At 39.9% G+C, this 18961-nt stretch overlaps 2 protein-coding genes across 2 annotated transcripts in view; one reads left to right on the top strand and one right to left on the bottom strand.

The window, feature by feature from the left end:
- The first annotated feature begins 5826 nt into the window (after positions 1–5826).
- Positions 5827–18961, top strand: part of cmss1 (cms1 ribosomal small subunit homolog) — a 32085-nt gene continuing 18950 nt past the window's right edge. The window contains exons 1-2 of the mRNA XM_088415351.1: positions 5827–5894; positions 12190–12315. Of these exons, the coding sequence (XP_088271477.1) occupies positions 12267–12315 (49 nt within the window). The 5' untranslated portion in view covers positions 5827–5894; positions 12190–12266. The remainder of the gene's footprint in view (positions 5895–12189; positions 12316–18961) is intronic.
- Positions 13870–17768, bottom strand: LOC148423983 (filamin A-interacting protein 1-like). Its single transcript, XM_088415348.1, has 2 exons — positions 17600–17768; positions 13870–16692 (listed from the first exon to the last, which is right to left on the bottom strand). The coding sequence occupies exon 2, from the start codon at positions 16440–16442 to the stop codon at positions 14118–14120; it is 2325 nt and encodes a 774-aa protein (XP_088271474.1). The 5' UTR covers positions 16443–16692; positions 17600–17768; the 3' UTR covers positions 13870–14117.

The raw sequence follows: 18961 nt of genomic DNA on the forward strand, positions 1-18961 counted from the left end.
TTGATTGCGTTCCATTAGTTCCCTCATTTTTCGCAGGAAACCCCTGAAATAAATGAATTCCGTGAAGTAGGGTCAGCGTGGCGAGCAAACACTGTATATATACACATTTATTTCATTTTTTTAAGAAAAACTTGACAGCCATTTGGCTAGCATTGCCGCTTTTCAGTGCTTCGTTTTCAGGTGAGTTTGCACTTGTGTCACCCAATGAAAGCAAGGATAGGTGGGAGAGTGATGCTTTTGCAACTCAAATTTCTAGTTATAGGTAGAAATAAGAAAACTGTGGCAGCTTGGTGGAACCGTGATTATAAGGTCACAAGTTCAAATCCACCGCGCTCCGGCCTTCCTGTGTGGCGTTTGCATGTTTTCCTGTGTGGGTTCTCTTTGAGTGTGTGAATGGTTGTTCGTCCCAACGTGCCCTGCGATTGACAGGGTGTCACCCGCTTACTGCCTGTAGACAGCTGGGATAGGCACTAGCAAGCCTATGAAACTACTGAAGATACACAACTTCAGAAAATGGGTGTATTGATGGATATGAAAAATGCTGGACAAAGTAGCATTAAATTTTTTTCCAAGAAATAGTAGTCGCAGTACCGTATTTGTGACAGTTGGCAGTTGAGTGGGGCACGCCCACAATTTTGAGGGCAGACAGAAGGACCTCACTTTGACAAACTTTGAATTTTAGGTTGTGCGACTTGTTTTTTATCATTCACCATTCATATCACAAAATAGGTAATCACTACTCTTAATAACCTGTTAGTCTTTTGAAGGTTTTGGGGTATCGTTTCCCAATAAAGGTAATTCATCACAATCGACTGCCGATTATGGAAAGAGCCACTCGCCAAAATCTAACGGCACTTTACATTTCATTTCATATCCGTAGCATTTCAACTTCGGTTTGCATCTACATTTAATGATCTCACTGCAAAAAGACCATGCGAGTGATAACACTAGGCGTGATGAGAGATGTGCAAAATATAAAAATGATACTCTCACTTCCTATCTCAAGTCACATCCAAAATGTAACATTCTGTACCCGCTTTTTTTAATGCCCCAAATTATTTCCTTTTTGGTCTTTTATTCATGACCTCTGGGACATGGTGATTTTTTTTTTTCGCCTCTTACTGCTTTGCTCCAAGTCAAACGCAATCTCTCTCCTCTTTATCTCCATGCTTCTCATTCTGCTGCCATCTTATCATTGGCCCAATGATGTCTCAGTGCACTCAGTGAGTAAAGAGGCAGCCCTAAGAGGATTACCGGGCGCATCTTTTATCATTATTGGTCATTAAAGACAGATAGAAAAAGATGTCCTTCTTTGAAATGATTGTATTTGGAGACGGGAATTTTGGAGCTGCATTTATTACATGGACAGCTATTTTGGATTATTGATGGCTTAACAGCCAACTATCCAAAAATATAGATCATTCATTTGTTCTATACAACAAACAGCACTGTTTGGCATGGCAGGATGGTTTCTGATTTTCTTTTTCAAATTAATTTCATGCATTTAGACAGAGTGTGCATGTCATGAGTGGATTGTTGACATGCATTGTCACGTCCTGGATTTTTGGTTTGCTATTTTAGCAGTATTGATATTTTTGAACCTGCAGGTTTCATTGTAATTTTCTGAATATTTTCCCTAATTTAGACATGGTGCTTATACGATTGACACAACAATCACAATCACTGAATTTTTATTAATAGAATCGTCTGTGACTTCCTCTGATGTTTTATTTGTTTATAAAGATTCTTGTTGTGGTTGCATATGGTCTACATACCACATGTTTCCTATCTTTGCTTGAGGTAATCGCGGGTTACTCAGGGTGAAATATGCCTAACTCCCATAGAAGATTATAATTGTCTGGGCTTTGTTTATCTGGTGCTATCGGAGCTATGGGAGCATCTCTGTTAAGCTGCGTTGCACATGCAATGTCGGGGGAAATAAATCATCTTGAACCACAACACATTTGCAGCCACACACCACCACAGATAGTATGCCTCGCATGCACGGAGATATCACACGGTCACATCCCACCGACTGAAGGGAAAGTCATCAAGCAAACACGATCGCCATTGTTATGCAAATGCCGTAGAAGATGAATAGAAGATTATGCTTGTAACCGCTTTGCAACAAATATAGCGTTGATAATCAACAGGCTGGTTAACAGCCGGATGCCCTTTGAGACACTAACTGTGTAAGGATAGGCTGCGATGTTTCGGATTTAGAAAATCGCGAGGCAACATTAAAGGGCACAGCAGCAAGAGTCACATTTTTAAAAATAACAATGACTGAAATCAATGAGGAAAAGGCCAAACTCTGCAATACATGCACTAGACCCCTCATTGGGTACACATTATGATTTATTATTGAAAAAATCAAACCGTCTTTGAACAAATGTTTGTTTGGTTTATTACTTTGATTAAAATCCTAATCTTTCAGAATGTGAACAAAAACGAGATTTTTAACTATTTTTGCCAACACCCAGCCAACTGTTAACATTTGTATCAAATAGTGCAGGCCAACTGCAACACTTTACAATAATAAATCATTTGTAAAAATAACCTACACTTGAAAAGACCAAAAGAATAGATTTGTGAAAAAAAATTAAACTTCCCACATTATGACATAGGATGATTCGAGCCAATGTCAGCAATATGAATGTGAATCATTTTTTTATATTCTATTAAATCTGAATGTATACGGCATGGCAGAATCACTCTCTGGAAGTACTGAACTCCTATTTCCATACCAGTATTGTGCAAAGCAAAATAATGTGGCATAGCATTGATGTAAGGCCTAGCTCACATCATGTGCTTGTTGCAAAACACAGCAAACTGCTGACAGTAAATCAACAGTGTTGCCTCAAATGCTTCAAGATGTGTGGATCAATTCTAGAAAATCACATAATCTATCATTATGTCCATCTCACCTCCTGTGAAGTAGCATAATTTGTTCCATTTGTTCTGCATAAATTCACCTGCATCACATTAGAGAACACGGCGATGGAGGTCTGTAACAACATGAAAATTTGATTGGTGCAAATGCCAACTGCTGAGCAGCAATCAATGGGGGCCGACCTTTTAAGACGTTTGGACTACTCAGAGCCTGACTTCAATTTAGTAAAATTCAGGCTGATCTTGTGAGCACTCGCAAGTAGACCTGTGTGACTTGTGCGTGGTTCATTCAGAGACTACATAGGAGGAGTATATGTTTTTTGTTTTTTTTGCGCTTTTTAATAAATTCAATAGAATCTAATTAACCATAGTAAAATGCCCATGACTGAACGTTTGTTAGACAGTGCAAGGACAATAAAACTTGACTTGGTCGCCAAGCAGCGCAATGTGCATGGCACATACGCAATCAAATACCCAAAAATGATGATAATAATAATAATAATAATAATAATAATAATAATAATAATAATAATAATAAATCATAATTTATGCTCCATTTTTATGACTTGAGTGGATATGATGATGATGGATGGATGGATGGATGGATGGATGGATGGATGGATGGATGGATGGATGGATGGATGGATGTGAAATGAGCTTAAACTACATACAATAGTTGGGGAGTGTTCTCTATCTGGACCAGGTGTAACACCTTAACACAGGATGCAAAATATAGACATGGAGTACATAACAATCCATGAAACAAAAATAAATTAAAAAAGGCCAGCAAAAAGCAGATCAGGATCCTGACCAGCTGACCTTTCAGCAGATCAGTAACACCAAATGTAAACATTTGTTTCCCCATTGACAGGCAACCATAAGTGAAAACACTAAAAGGTCTTGTGTAGTCCATGGCCACGAGCCAGAGCTTTTTTGGATTGACACTTCTACTTATTGCAGAGCATAATTATAGAGGGCACACAATGTCACACAGCATCAAAATTATCATAAAAAAATCCCACAAAGCTTTTGCATTAAAATAAATGAAATAAAACTCATTTATGATTGAGAAATCGATTCAGCAACAGACCATGTCATGAACCCTTGAATATGCACTAACCGCCTGTTGCCTGGCAACAGATGTGTTGCAAAACAACTACTTGCTATACTTTTTAATACTTCACTGTCCTTAGCTGACTCTATGGACAAAAGTCCTTGGACAGACCAAGACAAAGCCAAGTTTGGTGTGGAAGCACTTGACTAATCAATTAATACTCCTATCGCTAATTGTCACTCTAATAAATCATCTTAAATTGTGTTGTCACATGACTGAATCACTATGCATTGTTGTTGTTTAGCACTTATTTGTATTCAAACAGTTTCCCCTTATGTTATCCCACCCCGCGCCTATTATCCGAAGTTATTCCAAATGCATTGCTTTTAAAGCCAGTTAAGCTGTTTTCTCGGCTATAAGATGCCTGCATCAGCAGTAAGTTGAGTGTAGAGAGAAAAAGAGCAGCTGCAAACTCTTCTTTCTTCAGGGTCACCGTCCCAAATTGAGATGCAGTTTCCGTCGAAGGTAACTTTTAGTGACCCCGCGCTGTTTTGAAGCGCCAGCACATCATTTGAGGACCCCCGTTTGGACACGGGGCTCTAACCTCTACACTGTCATTGCGCATTCCTAGCACTTTGCCGCGCGGCCTTAAAGCGTCCATCAGGTGCAGCCTGACCCATGTGTCTTGACAGTTGGTGGGGTTGACATTAAGTGGGACCTACGCCGTAACAATGCCTGCCCTGAAATACCTCCTGGCTTACCTCTAAGCCCAACCCCCCCCCCCCAGACAGAGTGTTGTATAACTGCTCATCCCATCTAGATACATACTGATAAACCATACTTTTACAATAGTAATTACGATACTACATTTACTCATTCATGTAAAGGCTGTTTATTTATTAAAACACAGAGAATACCAGACATAGTGTGCGTTTTTTCATGATTTTCATAATGGGGGCATTCCTATTCTTGTATTATTCCTGTAAAACTAATTGCGTAATTCCCTAAATTGTTGGTAGATGCTTTTATTTGTACTGATTCCTACTTAATTAAACTGATGTATAATAAAGAGACCATATGAATTGAATTGGATTTCCATAAATAGTGGCTGTGCTCAAGTAATCAATGGATGGATCTCACACGGCAAATGAAAAGTTGCAAATTAAATACATGAATAACATTATACCAAACGAAAACAAAAAAAAAACACACACCCAACATTTATTACCATCTACTGCAACATTTTTCAAATGAGTGTATGAGTACCCCTGGAGGTATGTAAAGGCACTTCAGTAGGTACGTGAAATTTTAAAAGGGTTTGCATCAAATCTAATTTAATGTTTTTTTTAATGCACAGGACATTTTTCTTTTCACATTAAAAGCAAATTAATTTGAACATGAAACAATGTATTGCTAAATTGTGTTATATTGATTTTTTTTCAAAATGTTGGATTTTGTTCAGTTTAATATGGATGCACATTGTCATCAGTGACCCAATTTTCCAGCAATTGAGTTATAGATCAAATAAATGTTGTTACACAATCTGCAGTATCTTCTTGGGTTGCTGGATAAAAGACAACTAAAGAAACCACTACAAATGCTGTTCCGAAGTTTGATAAAATCAGACAGATGGCACAGCACTCTATGTTTTTTTAGTTACTGTAGTTTTAATTTAATTATGCTTTACGCTAAGGGGTACCGAAAAAATATTTCTCATACCTTGAGGGACTTTGGTGTATGATACTCTCTCAATGGCTTGACAAAATGAAAGGTGTGGTTTTACAATATCATAAAACAGGAATCCCCAAAGTCTTGATATACTTCCTTTTTTTTCTTTAAGCTCGGGTATTATTCAGACGGATGTGGCGTTTGACAGCTGGGACTTTGCACTTTTTTCAAGCATGATGAAAACACCGAAATGCCGTTGCAGGTCCTCGCATGAAGTCAGGTAACGTGTAACAGTACAGCTACAGGAATGAAAATCAGCATCACCAAAGGCTTCATTTAGCTGATGTGCAAATGCCTGCTCTGAGAATTCTGTCTTGATGAGTGGCAGCAGGCTTTGAAGCAGCGTGGCGTCTATAAAGCTTCTCAAACTGGTGCTGAAATGCAGTCAAAAACTTTATGTTGGCAACAATTTTGCAATGCTGCTCTACATTCAGCGAGCCATGGGAAAGTAAATGCAAAACTGCAAAGCCTAAGTTAGGGGTCTGTAACCCACGGCTTCAGAGCTGCATGTGCTTTTTTCATCCTTTTGCTTTGGCTTTTCGAGATTGGAAATTAGTATGTCATCTAAAATTCAAAGACAGTACTTTGTTGGTTTTCTAAATGTAAAAAAAACAAACATCATAGTGCTGTTTTAACCTTAAAATAAAATTATTTTAGATGTTAGACGTGAACGCCAGTCAAGTAGAAAATATCTTCAGATTTAATTTATTTATTTTCTTCTTATTTTGTGAGCTCATATTGAAGTCATCCTGACTATGCAGCAGCACATGAGGAATTGTTTACTGAAGAGAAAAATGCGATTCAAATCAAAATATGTTTTAGATTTTAGATTCTTAAATGTAGACAACCTTTTTCCAAAAAGATGACAGTTTTGAGTAACTTTTCTCAGTCAGCTTCATGATTTTGCTTGATGACCAGGAATACCTTTCATTCACAGCTACACAAATCTGGCTTTAATTTCTACGAATTAGTACACGTTATTATTACCCATCCCTTCATTTTCTAGGGCAATTTATCTTCACAAAGGTCGCAGGCTTGCTGGTGCCTATCCCAGCTGACTTCTGGCAGTATGCAGGGGAAAACCTGAACTAGTTGCCAGCCACAGAGATGAACAACCAATCACATCTAAGGACAATTTAATGTGTCCAATACCGTGTTGTACCATGCATGTTTTTGAAGTGTAGGAGGAGGCTGGAGTGCCTGGAGAGAACCCACCCGGGCTCAGGGAGAATATGCAAACTCCACACACAGAGGGAGGTGGATTTGTACTCAGGACCCTGAACTGTGAGGCAGACAATGCTATTCACTGCGCCACCAAGTCGCATTGACCTCACATTTGACTAAATGATACCCGGAATGACATAAAAAGAAAAGGCACACCCACTATACAGCTCTTATAATTGATCTGATTATTTGTTGAACCTAATGTTGTTTCCAATGAGTGTATATCAAATATTGAGACGTGAGATGTAAGAGCTCTTAGGCCGTTTGTGTCATAGTTGTGTAAATGGGCATAGAATTACATTATATTCTTGAATATCAAATCAATGTCAGTGCAAGAGGAAAAAACAAAGCTGTACAGAAGACGTGAAGAAGAAACAACTATTTGCCAAGTTTTTGAAATGCAGCAATTCTCCGTGCAGGTCAGGCTGGGCCAGATGCTCATGAATACAGTTTAGTTGTGGAGATGCAGGATGTTATGTGGGGTGAACTTTTGAAAAGCTCAAGGTCACTTCCTGTTTATTCCAATGTGCCGACAAGCTCGCCCACCCATCTGCTCTCGTTGTGGCAAGCCAACATGACAGGCACAATTTAAATATATATTTTCTTTCCTTTTAAAGACAATTGTTGTTAACTTCTGCTGTTGATTTTAATACCATTTTATGATAAAATTACAGACAGAGCTTGTTTTGTTTTTAATACAGGGTCACCATGCAGAGGCAAGTCAGAGCCTCCCAATACATAATTTAAGCCTTAAAGACTATAAAAAGCAATTATTATTTAATTAGGCACAAAAATAGTCTCTTTAGGGAAATGCTTGTTAATGTCAGTGCACCTCTACTTTAATGTGTGCCTTCAGTAAATGAAAGCACTCCCAAAAAATTTAAAAGATTGTCTTCTTGTAATGAAGCACTCTGTTAACACCAACTGCCATGCAAACTGCCATTTAATTTAAAACAAACAAAAAAAACCCATGATCCATTGTAATTGTAAACTTGAGTTTAGAAGGAACCTTATTTATAAACCTTATTTAAAAATACTGACTTTATTTAGTCATTTTCAGCAGTAAAAAATGAATATTCTGTCTATACTTATTTTGATATCTAAATTATTGTTCATGCACGATCAACACATTTAAAAACACATTTTATTTCTTGCTGTCATCTGAAAATGACATCATGTGTATTTAAGGCACAGGTAACACCTAGATTGATTGTTGCAAATGGGAAAGAAAAAGTTCTTACAGGTATGAATTGTCCATGGATACTTATATATTTTTAATTTAGTTATCAATTTAATTATAGAGAAAATGAAATTTCATCCATTTATCTTGGAGAAAACAACTTTCAAAAGAAAACATCCCCTTCCTTCTTTCCATGACATGTCAAAAGGAATTGGACAAAACCTCAATTTAAAATTATTGTACATACATTGGTAATGTCAAACAAATGGAGAGCAATCTGCCTTATAATTACATTCAGTTCAACACAACTCATTCAAAATATAAAAATGATTACCGTACTAATGGGTGTAATGAGGACGTGAGCAGTGCAGACAATTCTGCCATGCCGGTTTGTGCTATTATAGCAGCTCTGCAGAGGTGGGCAGTTCGTCAGTACTGACAGACTGCCGACATTTTACAAACGAAACGCCGAACGACGAAAACAAAACAACAATAGATGTCATCTGTCATTTTAATCCATCATTACCACCTGAGGCATTTGTCACTGTTGGAAACAGCCTGTTGCCCGTAGGAATATACTGTATATATTTTTCTATATATGAACCTTTTATTAACTTCCTCAGGAGGGATATAGCGAAGTTCAGATTGATTTGCCTCAACTTTACTCATGACTTGTGATATGATCAGTTGTGTATTGTGTCGGGTCAACCCCCCGGGGAACCTGCTTCTGGTAGTTCAAAGGACAGTGGACCACCTATAATATCTAGTCTTTGTTAACCAGAAAGTTCATTGTAGTGCTTGATATAAGGTTAATGTTTCACATGTTTGTGTTTGAGTGTTTGCAAATGGAACCTCCACTTGAAGGGGGGCAGCAGAGGACGTGGAACAGCTGGACACGCCCCCCGAGAGCTCCATAAGGGTCAGAGTGGAAGAAAGGCCAGCTGCCCTCATGAATGACCGGCTCCATTTAGAAACTGGCTTGTTGAAATACTGTAATTAGACTATTTTGTAAGGATGAAATACTTGGCGGTGTTGCTGACATGATAAACGTGTGCGTGTGTGACTATTCCTAAAAGCATTAACAAATGCATGCTTTTAAATATAATGTGAATGAATAAATCGCTTGAACATAGTTGAGCAAAGCCTTTTGGGATGCGAGCAGGGAAGTGAGCTCGTTCCACTAACCAATGGGCGCATCGCAAAGTGACAATATCACTCGGATGAGCTCTTAGTCAGGAAATTGAAGCAGACAGTAAGATTTTTTTTAAAGTCATTATCAAGTAAATTAAGCAAGCTGTAGTAACTCGTGCGGCTTCACCTCAAGGTGGCGAAACACCGTTGGAAAGTCAGCATTCAGCATAGAATGTCGGAAAAGAGTTTCGGACCAATTAAGCATGTTGAATCGGGTCAGAACTGTCGGAAAAATCTTCACTCTGAGTGGCTGTTTAGCTAGCGAATTGGCGCAAAAAACGAGAGGAGTGACTAAGGCGGAAAAAACATGCGAGGCGAAAGTTGAAACCCTTTAATGCACAATTTATAAAGAACAGCATAACTTCTCTCGTTTTTTTTTCCACAGGGTGTTCGACCTAATGTCCAAGTAGGACAGTAGAACCCGAGGAGATCTATTGTGAATACTTCAGATTTTCCTCTATGCGTACAAAATGAGTTTGACACCCCAGCTGTAGAAAGTACGCTTTAATATTGCTTTTCCAAATTTTTTTTTTTTTTTTTTTTTTTTTTTTTTTAGAAGAAAAACAGAGGTAAAACATTTGGGGGGGAGTTGTGGGCGATGATGGCGGGAGTGAGCGACCGACCTTGCAAAGGCTGGCGGGAGTGAGCGATGGACAGATGATAGGCTGACGGAGCGCCGATTAAAATTTTGGCTTGACCGAATGGCAGACAGACGATGATGGAAAGGCGGGGGGTGGGGGTGTGGGCACCAACACCTGATGGACAAAAAAAAATGTAAAATGTCCACCTCCGCAGATCTGTTTTCTTTGACTTGTGTTCTGAGGGGATTTTATAAGTCTAATTCTTCGCAGGTCGTCATATACTGTATGATTTCAATTTATAAGCGATAGCTTACGTTTTCTCCCAAGTCTACTTCCACATCAATCTTAAGCAGGCCATACCCAGATGTCAAGTTGTTAGCTAGTTAGATGTGAGAAGTAGCATACAAGAGCTGCTGGCTGACTGTAATCAAAACTTCAGCAGCCCTAAATGCCTAAACATTAAAATTAAAATTGCATTTGAGTTAAAAAAATAAAAAAATAAAATAATAAAAACACCACACTGCTGCTATAATAAGCATCACTTTGACTCTATCATATTTTTTGTACACATTTGGTCTGGCCTGGGGTGTAAATTCAGATTTTTAGGAGCTTTTTTAAAAGGATTCTGTTATTCCTCACTTTCATTGTCTTGTGCTTTTTACAATACAAAAGCAACTGTGGTATCTAAAAATACCTCTTTGTGACGGAGGCGAGGAGCAACAGATGCTTACAAGAAAATAAACACATTAAATTTGATACTGCAGTGTACAATTAGAGGTGCAATCAAACATCTGTCAGCCTATAAGAACAAAGTATACTCTATTTTCATAATTTTGTCTCCCACACACTAACTATGTTTAATTCACATCATTGGCAGCCATGCTGTGTCTTTTTTTTTTTTTTGTTCCTGTTAGCGTATCGCATTTTTTTTTTTTTTTTTTTTTTTACTTTTTATCTGGCGTGGCTCGCTGCTCTGACTGAACAGGCAGTCATTGAAAGAGCAGAGATCGTAAACAACCAAACCAAATCTCGTGTGTCTTCAGCTCAGTGGGCATCTGAAGAATAAATACCACAAGCACTTTGCTTTTTCTATGGATTTTCGTGGTTTATCTATTTAGCACAAAATTGTAAGAAAATGATGATGATGGTGATATAGAAGCTGTTAATGCAGCACAAATGTCTTTCCGAGCTGCTCGGCTATCATAATCAATTTCATATAATGGAATGTACACCACAAGAAAGAATGCCTTTCCATTGGATTTACGCATTCTGTTAAACTATTTTTTGCTTATTTTATTCTCAATTTCTTCTTGATTATTTTCTGTTTTTACAAATTGCAAGGATAATCATTTTGTATTATCATGATTAGACATTGGCGGGGATTTTCGTAAGGGGCCAGAGGGCTTTAATCAAAAATCGCCTTCATAGTCCAAAAAAAAAATTTAAGCTCCAAATGCAATGCAGTATGCAATTATTGTAAGAGGACCTGTCACCTCTACAGCTGCAGAAAAGAGGCACAGTTCCAAACACGTCCTCAGCATCCTCCGCTCGTCTCAAAGTTGCAAAATATCCCAAAACTAGAGGACGGTGTCAAAAATATTTCTACAACACATCTAGATGAATATGATTCAGTTAAAAGCCCCTATTACAATAATATTTGATATACTAATAATTGAAATAAGCATCAGACAATGGAATTACAGATTATCCCGCAACAATTAAGTCCTCGCCCCTGCATTCCTGTGTAGAGTTTGCCTTTTCTCCACGTGCCCGGAAGGGGTCTCTGCATGGTGGGAGGTGCATTGGACACTTGTCCTTAGGTGTAATTGGATGCGTGAATGGTTGTTTGTCCCTGTGTGCCCCGTAATTGGCTGGCAACGTGTTCAGGTTGACCCCCCGCCCCCACTGCCTACAGGCAGCTGAGATAGGCACCAACAAGCCCGCAACTCTAGTGAAGATAAGTGACGATAGAAAATCGATGGATGAATGAAGTTCTTTCTCAAAGAGTATACCTTAAGTCATCGCACTATTCCGGATGCCTGCGGTTATAATAAAGAAAACCTTCTAGAATGTATTGTAAAGCTCTTTTAAAGAAGGTTACAGTATGATTTTGCAACGTGCTGCTTGTGAACACACCCCTGACGAACAAACTCAGGTCTTGAATATCAGCGTTTCCTTTAGCTGCCTGTACAAACTCGTTGAAAATAAGGAACGATTTGGGTGTCATGAAATTAAAATAATGACTACAAAATAGGTTGTTGTTGCAGCTTTGCTTCTTTATTTTTCTTTCTTTCTTTTTATTTTAAATTTGAATTTAATGTATTTTTTTCAACGTGCAGCTTCTGAACCTACCCTCAGCCTGCTTGCACAACGGTGGATTTGATTGGCTAATGTTTTCAAAACGTCATCAGGCAAAATGGGGGACGATTTGGGTGACGACTGGTGGCAGCATGACTGTAAATCAGGTAAATTATTATTATTATTTTCAGGAAGTGTGTCATACCATGGTCCGTGGACTGCAATGCAAATACGACGACATGTTTTCTGTGCCATAACAATTTGATTCCTTTAGAGTTGTTGCCAAGCATGTTGTTGGCGTAAGCTAGCTTTAGCAATTCACTATTTGCGAGTGCTTGTAAGTTATCATTTCCATTATAATAATATAATAATATATGATGCCGGCATAGGCAGATGACGTAACCACACTTATGCGTAAAGATTCCCTGGGATTTGGGTGTCGTAAAATACGTGAGGAACTGAAACTGGGGCAACTTTTACAAACACACGTGCGCATTCCCATGTAACACGCGTTTCAAACGTTAAACATTTTTAAAGAAGCGATTGTAGCGTAGCATCTATGTGTTCACACATCTAGCGTTCGCCAAAACACGCTAGTGTCATTCGTGATTTCTTTCTAATCGTATGATGCGACGCGGAACCTTCAAGTGTTTGTTGATCGCCAAGCGCAGTTTACGCCGTAGGTCGACAGAGGGCAGTCTTGCACTCTGGTGGATTCCAAACACGTCCAGCGTTGTAAACCAATCTAATATTCGCAGGGAATCCAGACAGCGAGTATAATTCATTATTTTAGTGACTAAGAAAGAAAATATTAAGTAAATATTAAGTAAATATTTAGTCAGTGTCTTCAAGGCGTCTCATTACTAAACCTAAGCACAAATGTGTTGTTATGCAAGTTAAGTGTATTTTATGTGTCCGGTAATTTATTTTGCGAATTTTCTTTTACACAACATACTTGTAATCGAAACTTGCTAAACGGGATGTCACATTTGTTTTGGCTCAAATCTACAGCTTCATGCCAATAAATTAGAACACCATTTTTAACCCTATTAACTTTGTTTTTATTTTAGTAAAACAATTGTCAAACTGATATACTTTCCAGATTAAACATTGAAATCAACCTCCTTAAAGTTACTTTTCTGATAAAATCCCTGATTAAAAACAATTTAATTTTGATTAAGTCCTCATCTGTTTGATTAATTTTGAATGAACTATAACATTAAATATTTCAGTCTGTGTAGTGAATTTGTGAAATGTGAGTTTAAGTTTCGTACTTGAACTACTTGCATGTTGTACAAGTTAGCATTTGCAACACACCTGAATCAAATGATCACGATTGTCATGAAGCTCGTGCAGAGCCTGCTGATGAGTAATGCAATATTTGATTCGGGTGCGTTTAAAAGAGAAATATAATGTAATTAGACATTTTTATTGTGCTGCACCTTTTATAGTGTTTTGTAAACTAATGTTTTTGACAAAACTGATTTCATTACCCAATGATTAGTTAAGCCTACATAAGCTCCTGGTCTGAAGCACGTTTAATGCTCATATTTAATGATTTGTACCCCAAATGTTATTTATTTGTTTATGCAACTATTTACAGTCAAGCCTTTTTCCCAGATGTTCTTTTTTTTTTTTTTTATTATATGCTCCACAAATAAGTAACCACTAATGAAACAGTACACACGAACAGTTTAAGATATGAAAGAAATGTCCACACATTAACATATAGGAGAGTGTATTGCAGTTGATTGATATCTTTTTCATACAGGCAGTAGAAACAGTTGTACAGAGGATTATTTGGATAAGAAATACTAGGTAAGTGTATTGTAGCAAACTATGGCTTTTCATTATTTAAAAAAAAATGCGTATTGATTAAATTGCATAGTCTTGGAGAAAGTCGGCATAATACAGCATGTATTTGGTAATAGATGTTCACATATTTTTGACCTCATCAAAATGGCTCTTGCTACATAGGGGAATGTGAGGCGGGAGATGTGGCAGGAGATATGGTAATACTACTGGTAATCTTGCCGACACCTTTGACATGGCAGCCATTTGCAAGTACTTGAGTCCTCTGCTCATGTCGAAGGTAGTACGGCCCGGCAGGTGGCGGGATGCCATGAGATGGGAGATAAGGGTTCCCCAGGTGGATGTGGATCTTATTGTCCTCTGTGGTGATGATGCTGGGGCCGGAGTCAGGGCTGCTGGGGCACACGTGATGCCAGCTGTTCTGACGCTCAGGAGTCTTGCAGAAAGCGCCCTGACTTCCGACATCAGTCGGCTCCGGCGAACATGTCCTGACCGTCAGAATCTGGATAGGGAGGTCGGGGGTCGCAGAACGGGACGAATTCGGACTCATCACACGAGAGACGGGCGTCCCGTTACGCAGGGAGATTGTACGGTCGGGACTTGAGGGCGGCGTCTTGTTCTGGATGATGGTAATTCTTTGGTTTGGTGAATTTCCGCCGGACGGGATGAAGGCTGTGCTGGTGTAGGAGGCGGATGCGTCTGCAGTGGGGCTGCTGATCTCAAGGGTGGCCGTGTTAAGAATGTGATGAGGCGTTACCTTGATTTGTAGTGGCTGCCCTGGGGTGTGTGTTAGCATCATCACATCCCCGTTAGCCGCTTGGTGCACATTTACACCATTGGCTACATGGCCTCTGTTTTGGCTCACAATGTTGTTGGCACTGTTCAAGCTGTTAAGGTTGCTGACGAGAGTTGAGCCCTGGCCGTCCACGACTTCGACGTTGTGGTTTGGATCCTCTTCGTCATTTTTCTCGCCACATGTTGCGTTAATTATGGAGGGCCGTTGGCTGTCAGGTGGCTCTGTTTGGACCTCTTTGGTGGGGCGATAATGTTCTTCATTCTCACTTGGCGGGAGATTCTTAAAACGCCTGTATCTGTCGAGTTCACTGCTCAAGTCTCTCATTTCCTGAGCAAGCTCCCGGTTCCTGGCTTCTTGTTGCATCAACTTACCCTGCAGGGTGGAGTGATCTGTCTGGACCCTGCTGATGGATTCCTCTGTGCCCATTAACTGCTGGAGTTGCTCTTTTAAGGCACTGACCTCCCTCCCGAGCAGCCTGGACTTGACTTGCTCCTTTTGAAGACGACAAAGCAGGACATGTTCCTGGTTGATGTCCTGCTTTTCTGCTTGCTTGTATCCGGATAGCTCCTTTTTGGCCACCTCAAGTTCCTTGAGTAGAGACTTGGACTTTATTTGTTCCTCCTTGAATCTATTTTCCAGAGACTCATAGTCGTCCTCGACTTTCATCAGTTCTTTCTCCATCATCTCCTTGTCTTGAAGTCTCTTTTGTAGCCTCTCCAGCTCCCATGTGAGTTGTCTGACTTTGTTCTCTTCCATTTGACAGCGAGGACTGGAGTTGCTCGAGCCTTGCGTGTACTTCTCTTCCTTTTCTCTCCTGTTCTCCAAAACTTGTAACCTTTTTCTCATAATGACCATTTTATTCTCGAGCTCCATGCTTCTCTGCTGCTCCTCTGCGAGCAGGGCTTGAAACTGGTCCCTGTTCTTTGTTATGCATGATATCTTTTCTTCCACATCTGACTTGGAACTCTGTGCTTCTTCTCTTGAAATCCCTGTGGAGCTTTTGCTCCCCACCCTAAGTTTTTCCTCAGCCTCCTGCAGCCTCTCAGACATGGTCTTTCTGTCCTCTGCCAAGGCGGCGGTCAAAGACCTGAGGGTGGCCAGGTCATGTCTGATGGCCGCCTCACTCTTCTCTAGTTGGCCCTCACTCGCTTCTAGTTCTCTGATTTTCACCTTCAGGGAGTCCACCTCACCTAAAAGCATCTTGCTGACATTTTTCTCTTTTTCCAAGCTGTCCCTCAGGCTGCAACATTCCTGTTTGCTTTTGCCCAAAGTTTCCTCGATGCGGTCTAATTCACTTATTCTTCCATTGAGCCTGTTCACCTCGACCTTCAAGCTAGAGCAGTTTTTTGACTCCCTCACCAGTCTGCAGTCCAGATCCCGACACTGGTCCCTCATGCGGATAAGTTCCTCATCCTTGCCTTCCATTTCCACCACCCTTCTCCTCAGCACCTCCACTTCTGACAGCGATCTTGGCTGTCTAGCTTCTCGATCGCTGGACTGTTGCAATGCCTTGTCCTTCTCCTTTTCAGTACTTTCTCGTTTTTCATCAGCCTGGCGGCCAAAACTTGAGTGCTGCTGTCCCAGAGAATGATTTTGAGCTGCTCCATCTGTGAATTGAGCTGTCATATTGTGATGTGAGCGCTGGCTGTTGGTGTATGAATTGTGTCTTTCCACCTCAGGATGCATCGAATTTAGACGCAGTCTCTCTTTAGCCGTACCGGCCTCCTGGTAAAAACCTCTTGCGATAGCACTCAATTCTTTGACATGACGCTTGTGCTTATCCAACAGCTTCTCCAAACTCTGTTGCTCCTTTAAGAGCAGTGGCGCAAAAGCCTTCAGCTGGTTCAGCTCCTCCTTAAGAAGAGATATGTCTCTCTCTGTGATAGCCTCTTTTAACTCCCGATATTGCCGTTCCTTTACAATCAGGAGCCTCAGTCTGTGGAGGAGGGGGGGGAAAGGGACCATTAGTTATTTCCAAAGAATGCTTTTGAATAGGTTTACAGGGTCACTCTGTGTTTCATTCACCAAGGACATGAGGTAATGTTTAAACTTCCTCACTTTTTGGCCATGGCTGATAAACACAAATGATTTCCCTTTGTGGTTTTTTCCAACGTAAACATTTATTCAAATCCTAAGAAGAACTGAATCACTTTACTCTCCTTATTCGAGAACATAGAACATTTTGTTCTCCTCTCCTGTGTTTTGACCTGTAAAGCTGAACACATGTCATTGTGTCATGCGTGTAAGTATTGTCATCCGTGTGCTCTCCCAGGCGGTGTGATTTAGAGATGATTTTACAAGCACGGCAGATGGTCCCTCGGCGTGTAGTGTTTGTTAATTAAGCATTTTCTTTACCCTCCAGTATCCTTAACACTCACAGCTCAGTGTTCGCCCGTATTTGCTGTACAAAAACACTGCAAATAGATGCGCGGCTCCCAAAGATGTGCATACAGTACCCGTTGAGTCACGGCTCATTACAGACCAACTATGACTTTAACGGGCCTGATCCACGGAAGATCTAAAGTTTTGTTTTTGTGTATATTATTCTTTTTTTCATATTCGCAGTATGTGTCCAGGTAGGATTTATTTCACTTTTGTTTTAGTACTAAAGTATTTTACTCATCGGTATCCTGTCCCAATATGCAGTTTCATTGTAAAACTTCCCCACTGAGTCTTAAATACTTTCTGTTGTTTTAAAATGATCATAAATGATAAATAATTGTGACATTTGGCAGCAAACAGCCGAGTCAGAAGTCTGTTCCATCAGCGTCTGCTGCTCTCGCAGTGATAATCAAACTTTTAAAGCACAAATTCCTCAAATCACATCTTTCAAATAGTCCTACCTGCTGTCCTGTGTCCCCTTCCTTCAAAAATCCTCAGAGATTAGTTGGCCTCAAATCTTTCACCTCTCCCTTCCCGGAGATCCTAGTGATGTGGACATTCCATGTGGAAAACCAAACATTATGAGAAGTGCTCTGCGCATGGACTCTTTCTCGCAGCCAGTGGCACCCATTACATCATCGGCTGATCCTTATATGGTTATAGCCTAGACTGCTGTGCGTGTGTGTATGTGTGTGTCAGGTATTCCTCATGCTGTGAGGCCATAAATCTGTTAACACACTAGGCAGGCCATCATTTTAGCGACAAAGAGACTCTCTGCACCGTGAATTGAAAGGTTGAGATTTGTTGGTTAGGCATGTAGTGGTTATAGTTAGGATTAAGTCTCCAGGAAAGTTCGTAATGTCGTCTGAAGTGATGGAAATACGACCGCATGTGTGTTTGTGTGTTTTTGTGTGTGTTAGTGCTAGTGTGTTTTTACTGGAGTTGAGCCCATTCCAGATGAGCTCATTGTGTAGTTATGCCAAAGAGGCTAATGGGAAGGACAGAATGTGTTGGCATGTCCAAAGAGCTGTACTTCATCCAAATAAGTGTGTGCGTGTATGTGTTTCTCACATATGTTTTAAGAAGGTTTTTTTTTTTTTTTTTTTTTGGTCTGCGTTTTTGCTTGGGGCCTGATAACCTGACTGTGAGATGACATCATCGCTTCATTGGTTCACAATTACATCCATATGTTTTTCTCTCGTTTTCTCTTCCTCCCCCAAACTCCTTAATACATCTCTCTTTCATCCAGTTGGAGATTTTTATTGGATGAAATTATAAAATCTTTAACCGCAATTTCGCTTGGCCGCATCATCGCCGTTCTGTTCATCGCATTGGCTAATCGAGTGTTCGGCGCATCTTTCTGTTCAGGCGTGGGGAAAATTGACAATAAACAGTGATGCTTGCATTGTTTCCTGAAGTCACTTCTGAGGAGAACTAGAAATGGAAGATTTTGTTTTGGCGAAATCACGGTACACTACCAATAGTACCATAAACAAGTGGAGCACCATCCACAAATAATAAAAATGAAGCAATTTATGGGTTGTTGAAAGTACTCCATGGTTGACTTGGATATCTGACAAGCATAGCATATCTTAAATCAAACCTCACTATTGTTAGTTGTATGCGTTTGAAATTCCAGCTGTGCTTCTTGTTAGATTGCTAGAGCTTATAATTGCAATGTTTGTGTGTAATTGATTGTTTATTAATTGTATTTTGAAACAGTGGATGCAAAATGAGAGTGTTCCACTTGGCGTGGCTACGGTAGAAGTGCTCTTATTTCACACTGGGCTAGTTTAAAAAAGGCAACATGACGTCAACTTATA

This window comes from Hippichthys cyanospilos, chromosome 5, assembly GCF_059441005.1.
Source record: "Hippichthys cyanospilos isolate Australia breed blue-spotted pipefish chromosome 5, RoL_Hcya_1.0, whole genome shotgun sequence".
Classification (NCBI taxonomy): domain Eukaryota; kingdom Metazoa; phylum Chordata; class Actinopteri; order Syngnathiformes; family Syngnathidae; genus Hippichthys; species Hippichthys cyanospilos.